Source organism: Hyaloscypha bicolor (genome assembly GCF_002865645.1).
Source record: "Hyaloscypha bicolor E unplaced genomic scaffold K444scaffold_182, whole genome shotgun sequence".
In the NCBI taxonomy this organism is placed as follows: Eukaryota; Fungi; Ascomycota; class Leotiomycetes; order Helotiales; family Hyaloscyphaceae; genus Hyaloscypha; species Hyaloscypha bicolor.
The window spans coordinates 4842543-4863470 of NW_020194684.1; the positions used below are offsets into that span (position 1 = coordinate 4842543).

The 20928-nt window shown below is 50.2% G+C and overlaps 7 protein-coding genes across 7 annotated transcripts; 4 read left to right on the forward strand and 3 right to left on the reverse strand.

Moving 5' to 3' along the window:
* The first annotated feature begins 266 nt into the window (after nucleotides 1-266).
* K444DRAFT_620910 (DNA helicase) lies at nucleotides 267-3892 on the forward strand. Its single transcript, XM_024881799.1, has 8 exons — nucleotides 267-594; nucleotides 715-923; nucleotides 1117-1339; nucleotides 1401-1787; nucleotides 1940-2599; nucleotides 3105-3267; nucleotides 3324-3381; nucleotides 3463-3892. Exons 1-8 carry the CDS (start codon nucleotides 325-327, stop codon nucleotides 3548-3550), a joined length of 2058 nt encoding a protein of 685 aa, XP_024728713.1. The 5' UTR covers nucleotides 267-324; the 3' UTR covers nucleotides 3551-3892.
* Nucleotides 3893-5103: 1211 nt separating this feature from the next.
* K444DRAFT_544446 (uncharacterized protein) lies at nucleotides 5104-7175 on the forward strand (the record flags this gene model as incomplete). The annotated part of the gene is made up of 2 exons (XM_024876050.1): nucleotides 5104-5670; nucleotides 5721-7175. The coding sequence occupies 2 exons, from the start codon at nucleotides 5104-5106 to the stop codon at nucleotides 7173-7175; spliced, it is 2022 nt and encodes a 673-aa protein (XP_024728714.1).
* Nucleotides 7176-10687: 3512 nt separating this feature from the next.
* K444DRAFT_242197 (uncharacterized protein) lies at nucleotides 10688-11153 on the reverse strand. Its single transcript, XM_024871300.1, has one exon. The coding sequence runs from the start codon at nucleotides 11017-11019 to the stop codon at nucleotides 10753-10755; it is 267 nt and encodes an 88-aa protein (XP_024728715.1). The 5' UTR covers nucleotides 11020-11153; the 3' UTR covers nucleotides 10688-10752.
* Nucleotides 11154-11247: 94 nt separating this feature from the next.
* K444DRAFT_602364 (hemolysin-III channel protein-like protein Izh2) lies at nucleotides 11248-13036 on the forward strand. The gene is made up of 7 exons (XM_024878723.1): nucleotides 11248-11463; nucleotides 11515-11527; nucleotides 11801-11895; nucleotides 11953-12118; nucleotides 12183-12339; nucleotides 12387-12623; nucleotides 12685-13036. The coding sequence occupies exons 1-7, from the start codon at nucleotides 11403-11405 to the stop codon at nucleotides 12850-12852; spliced, it is 897 nt and encodes a 298-aa protein (XP_024728716.1). The 5' UTR covers nucleotides 11248-11402; the 3' UTR covers nucleotides 12853-13036.
* Nucleotides 13037-14124: 1088 nt separating this feature from the next.
* On the reverse strand, nucleotides 14125-15349 carry K444DRAFT_708507 (uncharacterized protein). Its single transcript, XM_024888183.1, has one exon. It carries the CDS (start codon nucleotides 14888-14890, stop codon nucleotides 14210-14212), a length of 681 nt encoding a protein of 226 aa, XP_024728717.1. The 5' UTR covers nucleotides 14891-15349; the 3' UTR covers nucleotides 14125-14209.
* A 1795-nt stretch (nucleotides 15350-17144) lies between these two features.
* K444DRAFT_242232 (uncharacterized protein) lies at nucleotides 17145-17994 on the reverse strand. Its single transcript, XM_024871301.1, has one exon. The coding sequence runs from the start codon at nucleotides 17903-17905 to the stop codon at nucleotides 17255-17257; it is 651 nt and encodes a 216-aa protein (XP_024728718.1). The 5' UTR covers nucleotides 17906-17994; the 3' UTR covers nucleotides 17145-17254.
* A 696-nt stretch (nucleotides 17995-18690) lies between these two features.
* Nucleotides 18691-20640, forward strand: K444DRAFT_545273 (uncharacterized protein; the record flags this gene model as incomplete). The annotated part of the gene is made up of 2 exons (XM_024876124.1): nucleotides 18691-19255; nucleotides 19361-20640. The coding sequence occupies 2 exons, from the start codon at nucleotides 18691-18693 to the stop codon at nucleotides 20638-20640; spliced, it is 1845 nt and encodes a 614-aa protein (XP_024728719.1).
* Between the last annotated feature and the right edge of the window lie 288 nt (nucleotides 20641-20928).

The following is a 20928-nucleotide window of genomic DNA, read 5'->3' on the forward strand; positions in this document are numbered from 1 at the left end:
CGTTGCGCTTGGCTGCCCTCCTCCATTGGACTTTTAACAAATCGAACAATCCTAGAGCTGCTGACTGGATTAGAATGAATCAACTCATAATTTTCGAAACGAGCGATCCAATACTTGTTCACTTAACTAGGACGAATCAGCTCGTACCTTTAAACCTTTTTCAGGAAAACCGGATTTTTGGACCAAATTTTTGTTGCTGTTGACTCAAAGATTTAATAAATCCGTTTGCTATATCCAACCACCTCCAATCACCATCCCGTTCTCAACCACCATCCACCCTCACATGACCACCAGCAACAAAACCACCCAAACCCCACACGAACCATGGCTCCCAAGGACGCGGTAGACATCCCCTCCTTCGCCGCAACCCAGCTCGCCCTCCTAGAAGCCGAGCTCCAATCCGAGCTGTCAGAAACCTCGTCCCTGATCTCCAATGCCTCTCCCACAGCTCTCCAAAAGGCCGGCCTCGCCATCACGAACCTTTCCCTCTCATCTCAGAGGACAGGATTAGGCGGTAAGACGGTGGTTGAGCTTGGCCCGGACTCTGCTACGGCAAGCAAGGATGGCGAGTTGGCGGAGCATGGTGTCAGGACGGTGAGCCGCAACTTTCTCGGTGCATCAATCGCTCTTGTAGCAATTTCCAACAGCTCGTAGTACATTCTACTCATGAGAACATTTGAAAGACGTATGCTGACACCGAGTTCTTGGGAATAGGGGGATATTGTTGTTGTGAGTGAGATGCCGAGTGGGAGTGCGAGGAAGAGGGAGGTCATGGAGTTGGAGAGTAAGGGGTCCAGAGGCGTGGTTACGAGAGTGGGGAGTAAGGCTGTTTGGGTTGCGCTGGATGAGAGGGAAGGGGAAGAGGGGGTTGGGGGAAAGAGACTTTGGTTGGTGAAGTTGGCGAACGATGTTACTTATAAGAGGTGAGTGATCTTTGTTGTGCCTGAATTTACAAGGAGAGCTTGGGGAACTCTAGGAATCAAGTGCTGTCTGAGTGTACAAGAAGAGTTTGCGATATTCATAGTCTGGGATCTCCGAATGTTCGGGAAGAGCTTGGGACTTTTACCATGGCAAAGGCTGGGTACCAGATCTGAGAGAGTGCTGACTTTCGAGCAGGATGAATCAGACGATGCAGCGATTACAGAAGATGAAGTCGGATGAGTACTCAAGCTTTGTCAGGGTTCTATTTGGACTCACCACTCCTTCACCTGTCTCGGGAGATCTCGTTGAGGGAAAGGAGGTTGAGTGGGTTGATCCGAGTCTCAATGATTCTCAGAAAGATGCTATCAGATTTGCGTTGACTTCGAAAGAAGTTGCCCTCATCCACGGACCACCAGGAGTAAGTTATCTTCATTCAATCTGTCAGTGGTGAATTGTACCTTTCACTGACTGTTCAATAGACTGGAAAGACTCATACATTGATCGAATTGATTCTACAGATGCTGAAGCAGAATCTACGAGTTCTTGTTTGTGGGCCTTCCAACATTTCAGTAGACAATATTGTCGAACGTCTGGCCCCACATAAGATATCAATTGTCCGACTTGGGCATCCGGCACGTCTGTTGCCTTCGGTGCTGAATCATTCCCTGGACGTTCTCACCCAGACATCGGACGCTGCTGCCATTGTCCAAGATGTCAGAAAGGAGATGGACACGAAACAAGCCTCAATCCGCAAGACGAAAAGTGGACGGGAAAGAAGAGAGATCTATGGCCAAATCAAGGACCTTCGAAGAGAGTTCCGGGAGAGAGAAAAGAAATGCATTAGTACCTTAATAGGAAGCAGTAAGGTAAGTCCCAACCTCTCGGAGTAGTGATCCCTCTTGTAGCAATGTCCACCAGCTCTTGGGACATTCCACTAGCAATGCCCCCCAAAGCTTTTTGAGCAATGCTACCCCCGCAATTACCTAAAAGCATGCTTACTCCGATTTCTTGGGAATAGGTGGTGCTCGCCACGCTTCATGGTGCAGGAGGGTTTCAGACGAAAGATGAAGTATTTGATGTTGTGATAATTGACGAGGCTAGTCAAGCACTAGAGGCCCAGTGCTGGGTCCCTCTTCTGAGAGCAAGCAAAGTTGTTCTTGCCGGAGACCACCTTCAGCTGCCACCTACCATCAAGTCTCTGAATTCGAAGACCACCAAAGCGAAAACGAGAGACTCGGAAGAACTCGTTAAAGGGATGACTCTCGAAACTACGCTTTTCGATCGACTACTACGTCTTCATGGACCCGGCATCAAGAGAATGTTAACTACTCAATATCGAATGCACGAAAAGATCATGAGGTTTCCCTCAGACGAGTTATACGAGTCAAAATTGGTAGCAGCAGATGCAGTGAAGGCCCGACTTCTGAAGGATTTGCCCTATGAAGTAAAAGAGACTGAAGATACCACCGAACCTCTGATTTTTTTCGACACACAAGGTGGCGATTTTCCCGAGAAGAACGAAGAGGAAGAGGTTGACAAGAAAGCTGGCAAGGGTATGATGGGGGAGAGTAAGAGCAATGAGATGGAGGCCGCGCTGGTGAAGCAGCATGTGCGCAATCTAGTCGACGCAGGTGTGAAACCAGACGACATCGCAATTATCACACCATATAATGCCCAGGTATGTTTGATCTCTTTCCTTTTTCAACCCACATAAAGCCAAAATTGTTGCGCATAAATTGAACTCTAAGAAACACATGTCTAAAAGCCTAAGTATGTGGCTGGTGAAGCTCTCAAGAAGGCTGTGGACAAGGTTCGCAATCTATCTCGGGTGCTGCAGATCCTTCAATCATTCTCTTCGGAGAGTTGTCGAGTTACATACGTCTTTAGCCTTAAGATATAGAGTTGCGCTGTCTTACTTGCAATGCTTCACACGAGAGGCAAGTAACACGACGATTGCGCAACGCGAAGGAGACTACCGTGTGCCAATCAGGCACATCGCTTGAATGTTCCACCCTAGATAGGTTCAATAATTAGATGTTGGACCTTCTTTCCATGCTATGGCTGGACTTTCAGTCAAGGACCAGTCTGCATTTAAGAGTAATTTCCACCTTCGAGAACCTTCATGGTGTCTAATCGAGAAGTCATATCAATGCGATATGCACAACCTTTGCTGACTTATGCAGCTTGCTCTGATGTCTCGTGAGATGAAGGAAGCGTTCCCCGGCATTGAATTAGGAAGTGTAGACGGATTCCAAGGTAGAGAGAAAGAAGCAGTGATTGTGAGCCTCGTCAGAAGCAATGCTCAGCACGACTGTGGGTTCGTCGCCGAGAAACGGAGACTCAATGGTAAGATCCTCCAGCTGAAAAATGCTAAGAATAGTGCTGAACAACTACAAACACAGTCGCCATGACCAGGCCCAGGCGCTCCCTCACTATCATTGGCGACTCTGAGACACTGCAGTGAGTTTAGACCATCTTTCTGGCCTCTGCGCTGATCAGAGACTGAGACGTCAAGCTGACTTGAAATGTTTGATCGTGCAGAGGCAGCAAGTTTCTCAAGCGTTGGATGGAGTTCTTAGAGGAAGGAGATCTTCGATATCCATCGGCGTCAGCGTTGAATTCGCAATAACTTTCGGGCCGCACCCTTCGATGCCTTTAACCTGCTAATGCGATACTCGGAGCATCTTGCCGTAGATTAATAGTACGCCATGCCTGCTGATAATGCGAAGATTGGACCTCCGCAGCTGCCACGCGGAGCCAGGGGTTCCATCCATCAGACGAATGACGAACGTGGGCCCCTGGGTGAAACACCTGGAAACAAGCGACGGGTTTGTATCGATAGCAATAATCGACGACGTTGTCGGTCTGGATTCCGAGGAGTAGGGTTTGACATCAAGGAGGTGAAGGACGATGAAGCGTATTAGTAACACAGTCACCATCAGGAAGCAAGAGAGAGAGACGTGCACAAACGACCTATCGCATCTTGCTTTGAGACTTGGTGCATGATTGTCTGCGAAAAGCAAATCTACCTCAATACTTTTTCTCTACCCAGCTCAATTCGCGGAGAACTCCCGAGAGAGTGCAGCTAACGGACGCCGCCGTGCTTTGACAGCACAATTGAGACCAACACCTCGTCTTGTTTCATAGATCTAGCCCATTTGCATTAAGCCCATTCATGAAGCCCCTTCCGCCCTCAGACAGGGCCACTGCATATGCACGGCACGAAAGCGGTTCCTCCGATTCAGTTGTCACGACTCGTACCCTCTTATGCAGTCCACACGCTGGGCATCTTCACGCGCCACTGTGCGGCATGCATTCGCGCAGTTCATGCCAGCAAATGAAGCCGTTCAGGAAAGGCCTTAACGCAGAGCCTTGGGCATAAAAGAGCAGGGCTCGGAAAGTTCGGCCGGCCTGCGCATGGTCCTCGTCGACGATTCGGCATGAAGGTGGTTACATTCTCTGGATTTTGAAGATCATCTACCAGGCCTCCCTGAATCGAGATCCAAGCTCGCTACCAGTCATTGCGGGCAATCATCCTCATCCTCACCCTCGGCAGGCCACGCCCTCACGACCCCTCACAGGGGGATCAGTTCTGTTGGTTTTGGATGAAGCGTTCGAGGGAAGTTTTGGCTGGATTGTCGAGCCCGTTTCGGGGGACATGCGAGGCGGAGCAACTCCAGTTTAGGACACGATCTCATTTGCGGAAAATCCAAGCAGCCGTGCCATGTCTTCGTGGGGTAAGCCAACTACGATAGCTTTCTCAATGCGGCTCAGGGATGCCGCCACCGTGCTATTTGATTGATCTCCCGTCCTTCCAATTTTCTATTTTAACCCATGCCTGTCTCCTCCCCATCATGATCCGTTTCATGGGTCTCTCCCTGTCTATCGCTGACAGGGTGTCGCAGGATATATGATACGTGATGCGTCCTGGTCCTTGAGCGAATGAATAACTTGAGTTGGTTGATGGCCCGAGAAACCAACAGCGTCGCTTCACATATTTTATGTGCTCACGATGAGGTGACGAATGTTAAGGAGAGCCCACAATGCGATTCGCGTTTCCAGTAACCACTGTATCTGCTAGTTAAGAACTGGTCTTCAGATGCATTCCTCTTGAGCACAACCAGCCTTGCACCGTCTGTGAACGCCTGACAGGCCAGAAGGGATCCTTCCCCGCCCTCCGCCATGAGTAAATTCAGAGGAGCTGGAAAATGGAGAACGGAGGGGCCATCAAGAACAAATACCGATTCTTCAATAAGAGGTGAGACTTCCTTCGAGTGGCTTCAATATAAATTCATCGTTAACTTGATGTTAGGGAAAATCTCCGCCCCGATACCCATCCCGGACGACGAATTCCCAATAAGAACGCCAGGTACGGGGATGGCTGTGCCCTTAGGGACTGATGGCATAGAGCCGCGGTTGAGAGCATCTATTGCTGCGGAACTCGACAGCACAGCGCTTCAGACTGGCGTCCCAACCAGCAGTACTGTCGATCCAAAACTGCCAATCCTGTCTACACATGACCAAGCTCAGCCGTTTCGAGAAACTCAAATCCGGCGCACCAACCAACCCAGTTCACAGCGGGATTCAGGAACAAGTGTGCCTTCGGGATCCAGTATGGGGAAACCTCAAAGGAAGAAGTCATCCTTCAGGTCTGCTTTGGGCCGTTTGTTTGGGAAGAAGAGTAAGAATGGAGGGTCAAGTCCCCCGAAACAAGGCGCCAGTGGAATGAGAGCTGGTCAGCACCGCAGTGTCAGTTTGTGTCTTTCCTAAAATGAGTTTCAGAGGCTGACACCACTCAGGATCCAACTGCCCTAAACCGAACCCCAACCGGCGGTGCAGGGTCTCAAAAACGTTCAGCTTCCTTGCCAATCAACGAATATAACCGAGCCTTACGTTCGCATTCGACTGCAACCGAGGAATTCCCCCCTGCCAAGAGCGAGTCAAATTTGGAGGCTATACATGCTGAAGGACATAGGCGGCCGAGAAGGGCTACAACACCAAGTAGGCTGTGGACTCCAACAAAGGCACCGGGTTATGGAGACTGGACTGGACTCTCCCCACGACCAGCCAGCAGCCATGCGAGAGGAAGCAGGGTTAATCCAGATGCTGAGGCCGAGGCAGCGGCTGGCATTGGTATGGCTGTGACGAGTGGTTGTCATCCAAAGAGACGTTCGAGAAGTCTAGGCGAGATGCGGGAAGCCGCGTCGGTACACACCGTTGCCCGGCGCAGAAGTGATGAAATTAGATACTGGAGGGAAAGCTATGACCCCGGCATCTTATCACCACTGTCCTCTCATAAGGCCGAAGCGGAAGAGCCTATTGTAATAGACGAGCCAGAAGATAACCGACACGACGAGCCTCAGGAGCAACCCCAGCCCTTCAACTTTGGACCATTGGGTGAAATGGCTGGAATGAAAATCACTCAAGCTGCCAGTCTAGATACTCGAGTGCGCCGGCTGGAGGAACGAGTGCTCAAAATGGAGAGAGTATTATACTCGCGTCAACACCGCAGTTCTGCAGACCACGATCGACGTTCTTCAGTACCGCGTCCGACAACAGATAACTCGGAGATATCATTGCCGAAGCACCCAAGGTACCGAGAGCCCCAGGCACCTCAGCCGACTCAAGAGGGCAGGCTGCAAGGCAGTCAGAAACGTTCGTCTTCTTACGGGAGTAGCCGCCCATCGACAGTATCCACACGCGTTTCGGTACATCCTTCTTTCGAAAACTTTTCCCAACCTACAATACCTTCCTCCGACCCACCACTTAGCTTATCACAAAATACGGCTCGCCCCCTCTCTACCTCGACGACCATCCGCGGGGTTCCATCGAGTTCACCGACCTTACCAAAGGATGGTCATTTCACTACTGAGCATTATACTGCCCTAATGAATATGATCCTTGAGGAGCGATCAGCACGGCAGCAACTTGAAGCCGTGGTTCGCAATCTTCAGCGCCAACTAGGTTCATTACAGTCCGTGGTACAAGGTTCGGATCAATCAGCAGCTCCTGTCCGTGCCGGATATGCAGCAGGCGGAGAATTCTCGAGCTTCGAGCCAGACGATAGCAGCGATGACGAAGGGCGTTATATGCAAGAAGGCTTTCAGACTCCTAATGAGCCTGGTAGTCACTTTGGAGACGAGATTTTTGGTGGTGACGTGCATGATTCAGGTAAGACGAAGACTGCGCCTAGGACGTTGAGCCTAAGCCAGATCACTTTAGCGAAAGGTGCGCAGCAGAGTGTGAATTTCTAATTCGCTTGAGAGCATGCGTTAATGTTTGATGATACCATGTCCTTCCCATGTTTATGGGGGGCTCAGCGATGTATTTTTATGGGTTAGCGTTGGGATGCTGAGCATTGTAGGATTATGGGCCATATGCATAGCGGTATCATCAAATTGTCTAGTAATCAGTATTTGAAGCCAAAGTCTTATTTCGTCTGAAGTTTCTCGTGTCCGGAGCAAGGCTCCGTTAAAGTGGGCTGCTCTATTCAACCTCAGTGGGAGGGAGACGAGGAGCCGGCACCACTTGCCATCTTTCTTGTACAACAGGTAAACAAAATCACCAGAATCAGGGAAGCCACAGTTGGGAATGCGATGCACTTGTTGATGGAAACGAAAAACTTGACATTGTTCCCTTCCTTGGGGAATCGAAAATTGCAGAGGTGTTCAACCGTTTTCTTCTTGAAAAACGGGTTTATGTTTTCAGAGGCTTTAGAAAGGCAGAATGAATGGAAAACGTGTTACGGAGGACTGATTTAATTAATTCGTTAAAAGGCGAACACCTTTTAGGGGTTGCGTTTCGCGTGGGAAACTTTCTACTTCACTGAAAACTCTTTGATAGATAAAAATGTTTTTGTGTGTACCCATGAACTTTTCAGTGGTGGCATTGGTAATTTCAAAGCATCGTTTAGCATACCAAAAAGCTTTCTAGGAAACCCTATCACTGCTATTGTCGAGAGCCTTTATGCTGCATTTGCGACCGCCTGCAAAGATAGTTACACGCTGGCGACATACCCTTGACTATTTTATTTCTGAGCACTAAACGCTGGAAGTTCCTGCTATATGCGTTTCAATAAGGTGGACCCTCTCTCGGCAGAAGTCGGTAGAGCAGAACGTTCCTGCCTCCCCCTTTTCGCTTTGCTTAGCCCCCCGCTTGCCTCTTGAACTTCACCTCAAGCTGCGCAGCTCCAAAATGAGTCAAGCCAACCCACCAATATCGATGCAGTGCATGTTCACATATGAATAACGGTCGAAACTAACGATTAGTATGAGAAGGGATAAAAGTGGGCGAGGTGCAATCATAAGACAACGAGTCGACTCCCTTCTCAAGTGAGCACATCCTCGCTTCCTCAAGCCCACCACGATTTGATTCTAAATTTTGACGAAAGCCACGACTTTGCGAGACTTCCCAACTTCCTCCTTTTGGAATTTGGGTCTCTTAGCCAGACAAGTCTTGCGCGACTTTCTTCCCTGGCGAACTAGCTCAGTGATACGTTTCCACTTAGTGTTTCGAGCCCAGCTTCGCAGAAATCTTGCCCTGGCCTCGCATATGTCACTAGCTAGAGTTTCTTTGTTATAGTATAATCTTCTCATGCCTGAAACCTCTCGTGCTTTCTTGTTCTAGGTCTCCTCAAACGGCACCAGTAAATGTAGTCCGTCCTACGTGAAGTTTTCCTTCCTAAAGACTGCCTTCAAAATGCTTGCTCACGCAAACTTCTCTAGTAATGAAACCCGGTCTTTGCTAGGGGAATTGCAAATTCGTTGACTCTTTCCCCGGAGTGAGCCAGCCGGTAACACCACGTTTGATTCAAGGTATAGAGAGCTGCCACGTATTGCCAGGCTTGGATTTTCATTTGCAGAAGTCTAGATGCTCTATATATAAGAGTAATGAAGACAAAACTTTACTTTCCGTTATTATAGAGGTTTGTAAACCAATCTGGATCATATTGTTTACTGTGCTTTCCGTAAATAGACTTCAACCTTACTTCCTCGATTTTCGTCCCGTTCATCGCTTTCACCTTTTACTTCGGATGAAATCATCATTTGCTCTTACCCTATTATTATCTTCGCTTTCGCCATCCACGTTAGATGAAAACAAGTGCTTTCCTTTCAAGACCCTCTTGTAAGCACATATACCCGGTGTGGTGACTTCCTATCAGCGACTCAAGTCTTAGATTTATTCAAACTTACCGTCCGTCCAGCTAGTTCCCAGGTTTTAGAACAACTATATCCGGGTTTCATGCTTTATAATGTAACAATGATGGCGATAATTGCGGCATGGGACTCGCCAGACTAGTTACATCCATTCTCGTGGAATAAAACATTCGGCCACGATCTTCCTTGAAGTTGTCCTCTCGACGCCTGTCTGACCCGCTATCAGCCGTCTGGCACCGATAACTTTGCTACTGCTTACTTCGAACTGTCTTGAAGTTGAATATATTTGCATTATGACCAGAGGACTCGGTGAGAACTTGCCCCCGACGTAGCTGCTTGAAGTTTTGAATTGACAAATTTGGCGGCTTTCACCTTGCCATTGATATCCACATATTGACATATTTGCTGAGCGAGAGGATGCCGATTCATTGTACGACAGAGCTTTAGAGGTCCCTCAATCACGTGTATTTCTTGCCTTCCAGTGTTTGTCATCTGGCTCTGACGAAAGCCTGAGAAAATCATCGCTCAAAAGCGTTATTCAGACTTTGAGCCCTTTAATATATAGAACCGCAAGTACTCATAGATGCAAAACTTGCACTTTCTCTAATAGTATAGGAAATTTGAAAGGGCTGGAGTGCTTGGGTGTAGAGCGAGGACTAGCTACTCATCACCGCCTAGGTATTGGAGAAGTACTAACAATCTATGTCCGCGACCATATCCTTACAAATAACCAACCTGATACCGTGGATCCTGTACTTGAATATTGGATACTGTTTCTTTACCAAACGTGGTATACAAAGAGAGCGAATATGGGCCATGAGAGCTCAGATTGACCAAAGCTTTAGAACGCAGGTTACTTTCGCAGATTACAGTAAGGATTGAATTAATAAGGAGAGTAATATATGCTAGAATTCGCGAGTTGCATTGTGGGCAAGCACACCTGAGACAATGACATATCCAAATTGAAAGGGTATTTGAACGTCTGGAAATAGGGGAGAGGTTGAAAGATGGAGAGGAGCGAAAGGATCCGAAAATGGCAGAACGACCAGAGTTTCGGGTCGGGACTCGTATTTGACTGTCAGTTAATACACGGAACATATGAAGAAGGCTATGGGCTGGAGAAGAATATGCATATCCCTAAGCATCATGAAAGTCGCAAGACGGTGTTTGGAGTTGTTGCAGGGAGAAATTCAAACCATAGATTCAGATACATTGCCCCAAATTTTCATGGTCCGTTCTAGTAAGTAAAATTAGATAATCAAGCATTAAATTTAGCAAGAGAGCTTTGTGGTGTAGAAAAATTGGCAAGGGTTGTGAAAAATGGTCCTTTCCTAACTCGTGCTTTAAAAAGCTCCTCAAGTTCGAAGCAATTTCTATATATTTTGAGACAGAATTAGGTTCGAATACCTTTACTCTTTTGCTCTTCCCTCATGAATCCATGACGCCAGCTTATGACAACCTCCTCTTCATTGTGTGGGATTCCCGGACTCGATGTTGCCGATTTTGGCACGTGCTCGACTGGGCAAGATTGCTACATGGTAGCTGAGTCAAGCACGTGGAGACATCATCAACGAGAACCAGTTGCCGAAGCTGCAGCATCTTGGCCCTCCAAGACTGCTCAAAACTTGAGTCGAGCTTGACAGTTTAAGCTGTCAAGAGGTCACGATGGGCACAGCTAGACGATGTGCCACAAACCCAGACACTCACTAAATGCCATGTGACGGCTGACAGCCAATCTAGCCACACCAAAGGCACTTAGGCCTTCTAGGACATTACAGAATGATTGCCCAAAACCGTGCGATCGACTCACTCGAATCCGACTCGTCCTTAGGGCTCGACAAAAAGCAGCGATATAACAACCCTGAAACACGGAGGACAAAGCAACAAATATTGAATTCGAATAAGCCAGATCGAACGGCCCAGAATGTTCACCCACACACATGTGAAAATCAGTAGCTGGCTGACTGATAGTTGAGGAAGGGCCACTTACTTGCCTTTGTTGCACTCTCCTGCGTCGTACATTGATTTCACCCACGGGGTGGGTGCGCGCGCAAAAGGGTTTAGAGGTGCAGCACCCGAGTCAATCGCTGTGTGAAGTCAAAGCGCTCACCCCTCCAAGAGTGCCGGGATGAGAGAATTCCGTAACAGCAACGATTTCACCGCCACTTCAGGAGATGCCGTAGCTCCATGTATGTCTCTTCTTGCAGCCATCATGAAGCCAGCCAGTAGCTCTGCAATGAAGATTCTTTCGGGCTGATTTCCGTGCCGTTTTCTTCTTTTTGATTTTGATTTTCCCTAGTGGGAGTTTCCGCGGGTGTTGCAGAGATGATTCGACGAAAAAGCAAAAACGAGACGAGGCGGCGATTGCGTTTGTGGGGGGAATTAGGTGAGATTAGAGGAATCACTCATTTGTGGGGTTTACTGATTTTACGTACAGAGATCTGGCAACAGTGAGTTTACTGTGGTTCGGGGTGGGCAAAAAAGAGGCACTCATTTTCAATGTCCCAATTAAAGTTGGAAGTTTAACTTTATCTGACATGGAGGGTGAGGACTTGAATGTTCTAGAACTCATTCGAAGTGGGTAGATGTTGAACGTACGACCAGTCGAGGGCCGTTTGAAATGTACTGTACAACTTGATATGGGCTATTGAAAATGAGTGGCGCTTTTTTTGACCGCCATGAGTGTGCGCACTTCAGCGAGGTCGCGTGACTGATTAAGATAGGGAAGACAACCACTATATTGAGACGGGGTACAGAGCAGCTTCAGGATCCCTTATAGAATGCTTACACAGCTGGTCGTACGTCCATAATGAAACTGGTATTTCCTTACTCTGAACCCCAGTATGAGACTAACCACTGACTTGTGCATCTAAAGTCAACGTATACACACATTTACTAGGGGCTGCCATCTTTCTGGCTCTCCCCTCCTTTATCTTCAAGAAAGAAATTCCGGCTCGTTATGCTATAGCTACGCAAGCAGACGTAGCCGTTTGCTCGATATACTTTTTAGGCGTAGCAATATGCTTCTGTTTGTCCGCAACGTCAGATGCCTAGCAGTCCACACGAACCCTTCTGCTTACGACTCCAGACTAACATCCTAAGTAGGTATCACACAGTGATGAATCATAGCCAAAAGATGGGTGTCTTTGGTGCACAACTTGACTTTCAAGGAGTGATTCTACTTATGTGGGGCGCCACAGTTCCCCTCCTATACTATGGTTTCTACTGTGACTTCGCCTTGCAAAGAACGTACTCGACACTAGTGAGAACCTCAAACTCGTATTCCCCAACGTGCTAACAGAAGCAAAGCTCTCAGTGCTGGCAGTAACATGTTCCATGTCGACTTTCCAGCCACGATTCTGTGACCCATATCTTCGTCCCGTACGAGCGGCGACTTTCGGCAGCCTGGCTATTTTCACCATGGTCCCAGTTGTACATGGAATATACAAATATGGCTGGGACATTCAAAGTCAGCGGATGGGTGTTGTGTGGGTTGTCATAACACTTGTATTGAATGTCTCTGGCGCCACGGCCTATGCTTTTAAGGTTCGTTGATATTATTGTGAGCGCGGATGGAAAAGAGTTGGAATTGGCTGACTCCAACCAGATGCCTGAGAGATGGTGTAGGAGAAGATTCGATATTCTCGGTGCGAGCCATCAAATTTTCCACCTGATGGTAGTCCTGGCAGCGCTCACTTACACCCAAGGAATCCTTCAAGCCTTTGACTTTGTTCATGAGTATGATCACACCTGCGGGCTTCAAAGCATAGGATGACGCGGACTTCGAGTCATTGCTACGCCATGTCTTCGCGAGGAAGGTGTCATAGAGCATAATGTGATTAGAGAATTTGTTTGTAAGGGTGATGATACAGCTGTATGTGGAACCAAAGTACCGTGCCCAAGATAAATTAGGTTTCACGCAAATAGATCCAAGCGTGCTCAGCCTCGTTATTACCACGTGGAGAACCATAAATTAAATTGCATAAAACAATTTCAATCTTGCATCGCATGAACGATAACTCATAAATAGACCACAAGTTCATGCACGAGTGCATAATCAGACGGTTTGCAATCGAAACATGAAATCCCCACCTTAATCCTTATCGCTGGACGGCCGCCGGCGCATTCTGCCGATGCCTTCTTCTTTTGTGGCGTGAAACATTCTCGAAGGCCCATCATCAGGGTTCCGGATACATTGGTGCCGGAGACATGGCTACATTGAGGAAAGTAGTCCGTAGGCGGCATTGAGAGCATGCACTTGTACGATGATCTCTGGGAAACGGTTTGCAATGGATTTGTCAAACCAAGGTGCGGGAATTGGTGTCCAGAGTGTTTTTCCACTTGGGATCAGAGCAGCGCATTAGTAGAGTATTTTTATGGTGTTGACTATGGACAAAAGAAAGCCGAGGCCGAGGAACAACACCTCGAATGATCCGTGGCCGAGGCGTGTGGGGGAGATCTTCAAACCCTTGCGTAGCAAATCCCCTCACTGGGCCTTAGTTGAACGGTGACGGCTTCGTTAGAGGAGATCGTAATCAGGTCTTGATCACGGCAAGCAGAGGATTATGGATCGACTCTCTTATTCCTCGAAGAAGGTGTCCTTGATTTCTTGGAGAATTTCCAGCAGACCAGCACACGTTTTCGCAGGATGACATACCTTGCAAATAAATGGAACGTTTCTGAGCGTTGGAATATGCCATGCACGTGCAGGGAATGCACTTGACCAAATCTAGCCCTAATCTTGCTGCTTTCATGCCGGTTCGCGGTTTCCACAAAATTGGCCCCCTTCCCTTGTCGGATGGAATCCGGGGGACTCGGAGACCAGGAGACTGGGTAAATTCACCGACGACGGGGTGGTGTCCAACGCTGGCAGCCAAAATTTTGACCACAGTTTGTCCGTTTAGGCCTAAAATGATTGGACGAACTGTGCTCGACGGGTCTAGACTTGACAAGGGTGTTTGAGTTAGACGAAATCCGGTGAGGACGGGACAGATTTGCGGCCCGTTGATGGTGCGATTACCTCAAGTAAGACCGAAAATAGTTTGAGCGGAGTGTAAAGTACTGTAGATGGGACGAGACCGGATGCGATCGACGAAGAGCAGAAGCAAAGAGTACGTGTGGTTCTCTGGAACCTACTGTAAAATAATGGAATGACGCAGAAGAAGTGTCCGGATGACCTTTTGCTCCACCATGTTTTTTTGAGGTCTGAGGCGTTCCAAGTCCTCGGGATTCGTCCGTTCGTGCATGCTCTCAATCTCTGTTCTCGAAGCCGCCACTTGCATCGATAGAGGATGATAAGGCCAACTCCACACAAAATGTGTCTTTTCAGGACAAATCCTTGCACGGTCCAGTGGCGACTTGGAGAGATGATCCGCGGAGTGGGGTTGGAGGCAGCCAGAAAATTGTTGGTTGGTTCTCTCTAGCCCTGGAGGCAGCCATCGGCTGGCTAATCGCCATTTAATACCGGGCGGGAAGAAGCGAATCAGAATTCGAAGACGGACGGGCAGAATGGGGACGAAGTAGTGCCCCAATTCTCCTGCTGGCGAGGGTGAAACACACTGCTGCCAACGTCGTTTTGTACTCCGTTCCTCACGTCCAGCTTGCATATGCAGCGAGTCCAAGTTGGGTTGTTCGAACTTGAAGGCGGCAGGTTCCTGCAGTGTACCTGCAGCAGAAGCGGAACGACGACTGACAGTCTCTTGGCCTCCAATTGGCAAGAATCCGAGAAACGGCACGACGCAGGCTCGCTGGAGAGGGCTGGGCAGTGGGATGGGATGGAATGGGATGCATGGCCGCCAATGCCGGAAGGGCATCCACTGACTGCCCCCGAGTCCCCCGACCCGTTTCTAAAGTGTAACCTGGCTCGCACAGCCAATCCGCCCCCCGGACTTTGGAGCCAGTCGTTGTTCAGCTCCTCCTTCTGGAAGTCCACCGAAGAAGTGTCTGCACAAAACGAACCATGGAGGTTTTGGTGCCAAAAAGTGCAAGAGGATAAATCAGCGATGCAACTTGATCCAGGGTGGAGGCAGGCCTGGCCCGCCAGCACGAGCACCAGCACCAGCACGAGCACGAGCGTGAAGCATCTTGAAAAATGCAGCGACCGAAAAATAAAAGCGCTCGAGCTATCTTTAGGCGCACTTGCACCTGCGCACAACTCTGCGAGTCTGCATCCACTGATGCATTATTGCTGCTGTTATGCAATCTCTCAACTGCCGGCCAAGCCAGAGTGTGGCACAGGCAAGCCGCTCCATGATTTGTGCAGGAACAAATAATCCTGAGCGTCTCTGGAGGGTCAGCGCTGACTTCAATCATCCGTGCAATTATTCAGGTGCTGCCAGACCGTGGGCGTCACGCCGCCGCCATGCCATGCTCGTGCATTATTCATAATTTCATGGGACGGTGGGATCCGCACTGGAACCGACCGGATTGCCAGCCCGGCGATTTTCACTTATCGATATGAGATACCAATCCAACGAACGACCCGCGCGCGATATCGCCTCCCGCCGTCTTCGCTTGCCCTGTACTACAAACGTTATTCGTACATTTTCGTGGCGTCTTCAACCTCAAAACCGACTGCATGCCTTCGGTACCAGCGTTGAAAGGCCTTTTCAAACACCAGCTCATGGCTTGAGTTGATTTGAAGACACCAAATAACCGCCAATCGAAACGAAAATAAGGACAATGGCGTGATGGGGCTGCCTGGTTGCGGAGCTTTTGAGCCTTTTGGAGGTCAAGAATCTCTTTCCTTTTTGTCCTGGTTCGTCAGAGTGGGGGATGCTGAAGGCCGAAACTGCTGGGCATCACGATGAGGACAATACCGATGGCGCTGAATATCAGATTTGACCGGACCCTTGTTCGAAACGGCAACCACCGTTCCTGCAGGAAGCCTTCCCAGGGCGCGAATCACTCACCTCCCCTCCCGTACCTGAATTCTGACTTATCACGGTTGGTTGGTAAGAAACCACCAAACGGAATGATTATGTGTGTCGGCTTTTTTTTGTGACACACTATTATCCGCTGCAAACTGTCGAACCTGGGAGGCAAACCACACATGTCTTGTTCGTCATCTGCCTCGTGGCTACTTAAAATGGTACATAGAGTTTCATGTTTCAATATCCCCACAGCGGTGCGGGTCGTCTTGAGCGCGAGGCGGGGCATCAGTGCTAAAAGGGAAGCTGATAAAGCGATGACATGTGCTCAAAGGGCTGAACCGTGGTAAGTTCAATTATCCACAATGGCTGGATCCAGACTGCAAGGAGGGGCGAGGTGAGTGGTGGGTGGTGGATGGCGGCAACACCTTCGGGGTGGATGGAAAGGATGGAAGTTGATACGTCGCGGACTCGCGGGGATCGTGGCCAAAATCAGGACCCAGCATCTCTTGGAGAGGTGACTTGGATAACTGCATCATGAGCCGTGCACAAATTGTGTCTCTGTCGTTCAAGACGGCCAATGTGAATGTTGGGAGGGGTGCTTCGCGGTGTGAGTGGCTCTTCACAGCGAAACCAAATGTTTCGCGTCTCGCTCCAAGTCTTTGCTTTGCAGCATCGCGTCGAATGGGAAGCAGACCTCACGAGCGGGGGTTTTTTTTGGCCATCTGCTTCTGAATCACCTCGCGTGGATGCATTCGAGGACGGAGAAGCCGCATGGAGGGCGTGCTTCTTGGTGAGTTGCAGCTTCGCATGAAGCCGTAAATAAGGCCCTGGCAAGAAACCTCAATGCTAGTTGTCAAAAGGTGCTGGTGGAGTGGGCTGTGCGATTCGGATCACCGTCCGTACCTGAGACTCGGGGACGGGGACGAATGATGCAGCAGCACTGAGCAAGTCTGCATGTTTGGCCGAATCATGTTTGCTGCACAGTGGGCTGGGAGGGCAATATTTGAGGCATGACAATATTGAATTTTCTGCTGTTTCTTCGGTGAGATTATTTTAGAACTCGCAGTGAGAGGCACGCAATGCATAACTCTTGCGCGGCGACGCAATTTCCCAAGCTCAGCAGCGATCCACCAGCGTGATCGGCTGTCGCGGCGATGATGAGATGTGGCAGCACCGAGGCGGTGGTTGCCCAATCCTGTCGCTGGTGGGCGGGGGGGCAGAGGATTCGATGAGGAACAGATTCAGGCGACGTGACGCGGTGCGGCGATGGCCACGCTCGTATGGATAATAATGCTCAGGTCGCAGCTAGCTCGGTCGGGGTTGTGCATGTGCATACGACAGGCGGCTGGTGGTTGTGGTGCTGGATGGTTTTGCTGGTGGTGGTGTGGACTCTGAGGTTGGATGTTGAGTGGTGGTGCAAGTGCGTTCTATGGCCGCGGTGTCGAGCACCCACGAGCATCCACGAGCACGACTCGCCGCTTTGTCCGGCGCTGGTTTTCTTCGCCTTCGCCTGGCTGCGAGCCAGCGCGAAAATAATGGGTTCTCTCGCCCCAGGCGACCAGCGAGTCGATCCTGGCCAGCGTCGTCCAACCACGGCCGCCCAAGCTGGCCACCGCTGCATCCCCCCAGTGCTCGTGGAACTTCTCGTCGTTCTCGACGAGGTTTGGCGCAGGTGCCTATCCCCTGCTTCAAGTGTGCCTGCAGCCCGCAAGGGTCGTGGCTGGTCGTGGCCGCTAAGCTCCAGCTCCCGGAAAATCCACCCACCCATCCTCCTCCCCGTATGGCCCATGGCCCCATGGCCACTGGGCTCGCTGCACTCGGCCACAGAAAAGTAGCGTCGAACACGAAGGACCAGGATCCCCGACCAGGTCCCGACCCAGTGCTCACCACTGCACCACCACCACCACTGCACCACCAGTCTGTGCTAGATTTAGAACCGTAGCCAATCCATCCCATCTCATGCTGCCGGCTCCCCCAGACAGGGCCCTTGACGCGGACTCACCACCCATTGCTTTCTTGTTCCTGGGCCCTGGCCCACCCGTTGACCATGCCTTCATCCCAGACCTAGGCCCCATTCGGCGCCCTGCCTATCTTTGCCTTCTATCACACTCGTTGATCCGTGATCTTCTTTACTTTACTCGCAGGGTCCCCGACACACACTCTTTTTTTGTCTGTCTTTAGGATTGTCCACTTGTCCCCAATCCATTCTTCTTATACCGACCGCCGGTTTCCCTTTTGTACCTGGACCTTTTGGAACATCTTCGACTTGTGCTTGCATCATATAGCCTTCTCGGACTTCTTCCGTACCTTCCTTTAGCATCCTGCTGTTGTTCTCCATCCCGGCTTTGTCCCACGAAAACGTCGATAATATCAAACCAGTCGACTTCACCCTCTCCACGGCGAGCCTATGTATAATCAGTCACCCCCACAGTACAACTATTAGACAGTCTTTGGTGATCCCAAAACTGTTGTCCAGTCACTCCCTTCAAGCCAGTTCCTTTTCACTCTCCGAGCATTGAAATTCCGGCCATTCCGCCTTATCGAATCCTGCAGACCAGCCCAACGTTTCAAACGTATCTTAATCAAATATTTCGAATCGAAACTTCGAGGTCAAACATAAGTAGGTATGTAACGGAATCGTATTTCGAGGGTTGTCGATGGTCGAAAGGGTGTCCGGGTCGAATGATGTGGCTAACTTCGGCCAGATATCCCTCGCAGCTTAGAATCCAAGAACAATCAACATGGACTCTTCATACCCACACCCCCAGGTAATGGGACAATCACCCTTCTTCTACTACAACCCGGATCCGAAGCCAGACAACCGCCAGCATGGTCACTTCTCCCAGCACCCAAGTAACATCCAGGTGCCAATGTACCACCCACATGTGCAGCCAATGCCTTCGACTCCGATCTACTCCAGACCGAACTCGTCGTGCTCGCAGCCTCCGATGCATCCCCATATGTACAACGCTGGATACCAGACACACATGACCCCAATGGCTTCCCCTCGCCCAATGTACCAAAAGCCTACCATCTTGATCCAGGACCACTCACCCCGATTGATGATCGACTCCGACTGCCATGAGGGCGACATGTACTACTATCCCTCCACACCGCCGTTGTCTGCCTCCGGAAGCGTCATGAGCAGCCCATCCAGCTGTGACGTGCTGCAAACTCCGATGAACACCGTGTCCATGGGACTCGAGGGATTCGAAGGAGTAAAGCAAGGATGCCAAGGCGAGGTCCAGTCCGAGAATCTTTCCGGCGGCGACTGGCAACGATGTGGCTCCCCGCCGGTGACACCAGGTATGTTGTGCTGATACATTTTCCTGTCGAAGTCTCTTCCTGCACACTTTCTGCGAGGCTTTCGTATTCGATGTGCCGGTGTTAACTTGCCCTTTGCTCTTCCAGTGTTCATCCAGCCAAATTCGCTTATGAGCAACGGGAACGCTAGCGAGCTCCTCTCTGCAACATCTTGTCCCTCACTTTCGCCGTCCCCTTCTCCATACCCACGATCTGTCATTTCCGAACAGGACTTCGACTTTTGCGACCCACGAAACCTCACGGTTGGATCTGGTGCACCCGCCAATCCTCCATTGACCAAGACCGTCGCTGCTGAATTCCCGCCTCTGCCAACCCTTTGCGCAGGAGACGACGAAGAACACCAGTTCATGCTGGGGGGTGAGAGCTTCAACAAGGCTGCCGAGACCCACGCGAAGACATTCAACTTTTCCGCACCCGTCCACCACGGCCTGCCAACCTTCGATCAATTCTCCGACCTCGACTCCGAGGAAGATTTCGTCAACGGTCTGGTGAACTTCCCTGCGACCGACAACGTCCAATTCTTCGGCAGCAAGAGACAACGCACGAACTCTGGCTCCGATCTCGTTTCCCTGGACCACGAGCACTTCATTGACGAAGACGACTTCGAGGATTTCGAAGATTTCGAGGACTCCGAGCAATTTGCCGTCGCTTGTTTGCCAAGCCCCCCGGCTTCTGGCTCTGAAGGCGAAATCAAGAAGGAAAAGCGCACCAAGAAGTCGAAGAAAGCCGCACGTTGTGAGGAGGACAGCTCCGAGTTCGACGACCTCGTCCGATCGCGCAAGTACACCGTTCCAATGAACGCAGCAAGTGGAGCCCCGGCTCAAGAGAGCACCAACGACACACAACAAGCAGAGTCCGCCCCAAGCCAATCCGGCTCTTCTGAGTCTAACACTGGCAACAACGTCGGGGGCTCTGATGCAGGCGCCACGCCCTCGCAGCCACCTGTCAACCGCCGAGGCCGAAAGCAATCCCTGACCGAGGATCCCTCCAAGACCTTCGTGTGTGATATCTGCAACCGCCGATTCAGACGCCAAGAACACCTCAAGAGACACTACCGTTCCCTCCATACGCAAGACAAGCCCTTCGAGTGTCACGAGTGCGGCAAGAAGTTCTCCCGAAGCGATAATCTCTCTCAGCACGCTCGCACTCACGGAAGCGGTGCTATCGTCATGGGTGTTTTGGAAGACGGCGAGCTCCCAAGTGATCACATGGAGTCGGCCAGTGACGGCGAACACATTCACTCCTTGGGCAGTGTCCTCTTCAATGTTGCTGCTGCTGCCTCTGGCAGTGACAGTGAGCTCACTTCCGATGGCGGTAGCAGTGATGGCGACAACCAGTCCCGCAAGAAGCGCAAGCGGTCCGACTGAAACCTTATAGTTCACATCGTTCGATAAGATCGATGGGGAACATCGGGTACGAACATTACGAACATACGGACACAATCTTTCACCACCAGCCGCCCACTACCATTTACGTGGTCAGGCTTTAGGGATACTCGGGTCTCGCGACCACACTGATGCCGTCATGATGGTTGGGGGGTTCTGAAATCAAAAGTCGTTCTCTTGCTTTGCTGTCGCGATTTCTCTTCTCTGTATTATGTTTTCTTTTTCAAGACTTTTCTCGTGCCCATTTAGCGTGATGACGGATCCAACGAA

What these genes read in the sequence shown, in the direction of transcription:
- K444DRAFT_708507 (XM_024888183.1), bottom strand. Translation starts at nt 14,890, where the DNA reads ATGCCCTTCCGGCATTGGCGGCCATGCATCCCATTCCATCCCATCCCA.
- K444DRAFT_620910 (XM_024881799.1), top strand. Translation starts at nt 325, where the DNA reads ATGGCTCCCAAGGACGCGGTAGACATCCCCTCCTTCGCCGCAACCCAG. An exon ending in CGGAGCATGGTGTCAGGACG is followed by an intron (nt 595 to 714) that starts GTGAGCCGCAAC and finishes TCTTGGGAATAG; the next exon opens with GGGGATATTGTTGTTGTGAG. An exon ending in AACGATGTTACTTATAAGAG is followed by an intron (nt 924 to 1,116) that starts GTGAGTGATCTT and finishes ACTTTCGAGCAG; the next exon opens with GATGAATCAGACGATGCAGC.
- K444DRAFT_242232 (XM_024871301.1), bottom strand. Translation starts at nt 17,905, where the DNA reads ATGGGATGGATTGGCTACGGTTCTAAATCTAGCACAGACTGGTGGTGC.
- K444DRAFT_602364 (XM_024878723.1), top strand. Translation starts at nt 11,403, where the DNA reads ATGATTCGACGAAAAAGCAAAAACGAGACGAGGCGGCGATTGCGTTTG. An exon ending in GTACGTCCATAATGAAACTG is followed by an intron (nt 11,896 to 11,952) that starts GTATTTCCTTAC and finishes GTGCATCTAAAG; the next exon opens with TCAACGTATACACACATTTA. An exon ending in AAAGAACGTACTCGACACTA is followed by an intron (nt 12,340 to 12,386) that starts GTGAGAACCTCA and finishes ACAGAAGCAAAG; the next exon opens with CTCTCAGTGCTGGCAGTAAC.
- K444DRAFT_242197 (XM_024871300.1), bottom strand. Translation starts at nt 11,019, where the DNA reads ATGTGTGTGGGTGAACATTCTGGGCCGTTCGATCTGGCTTATTCGAAT.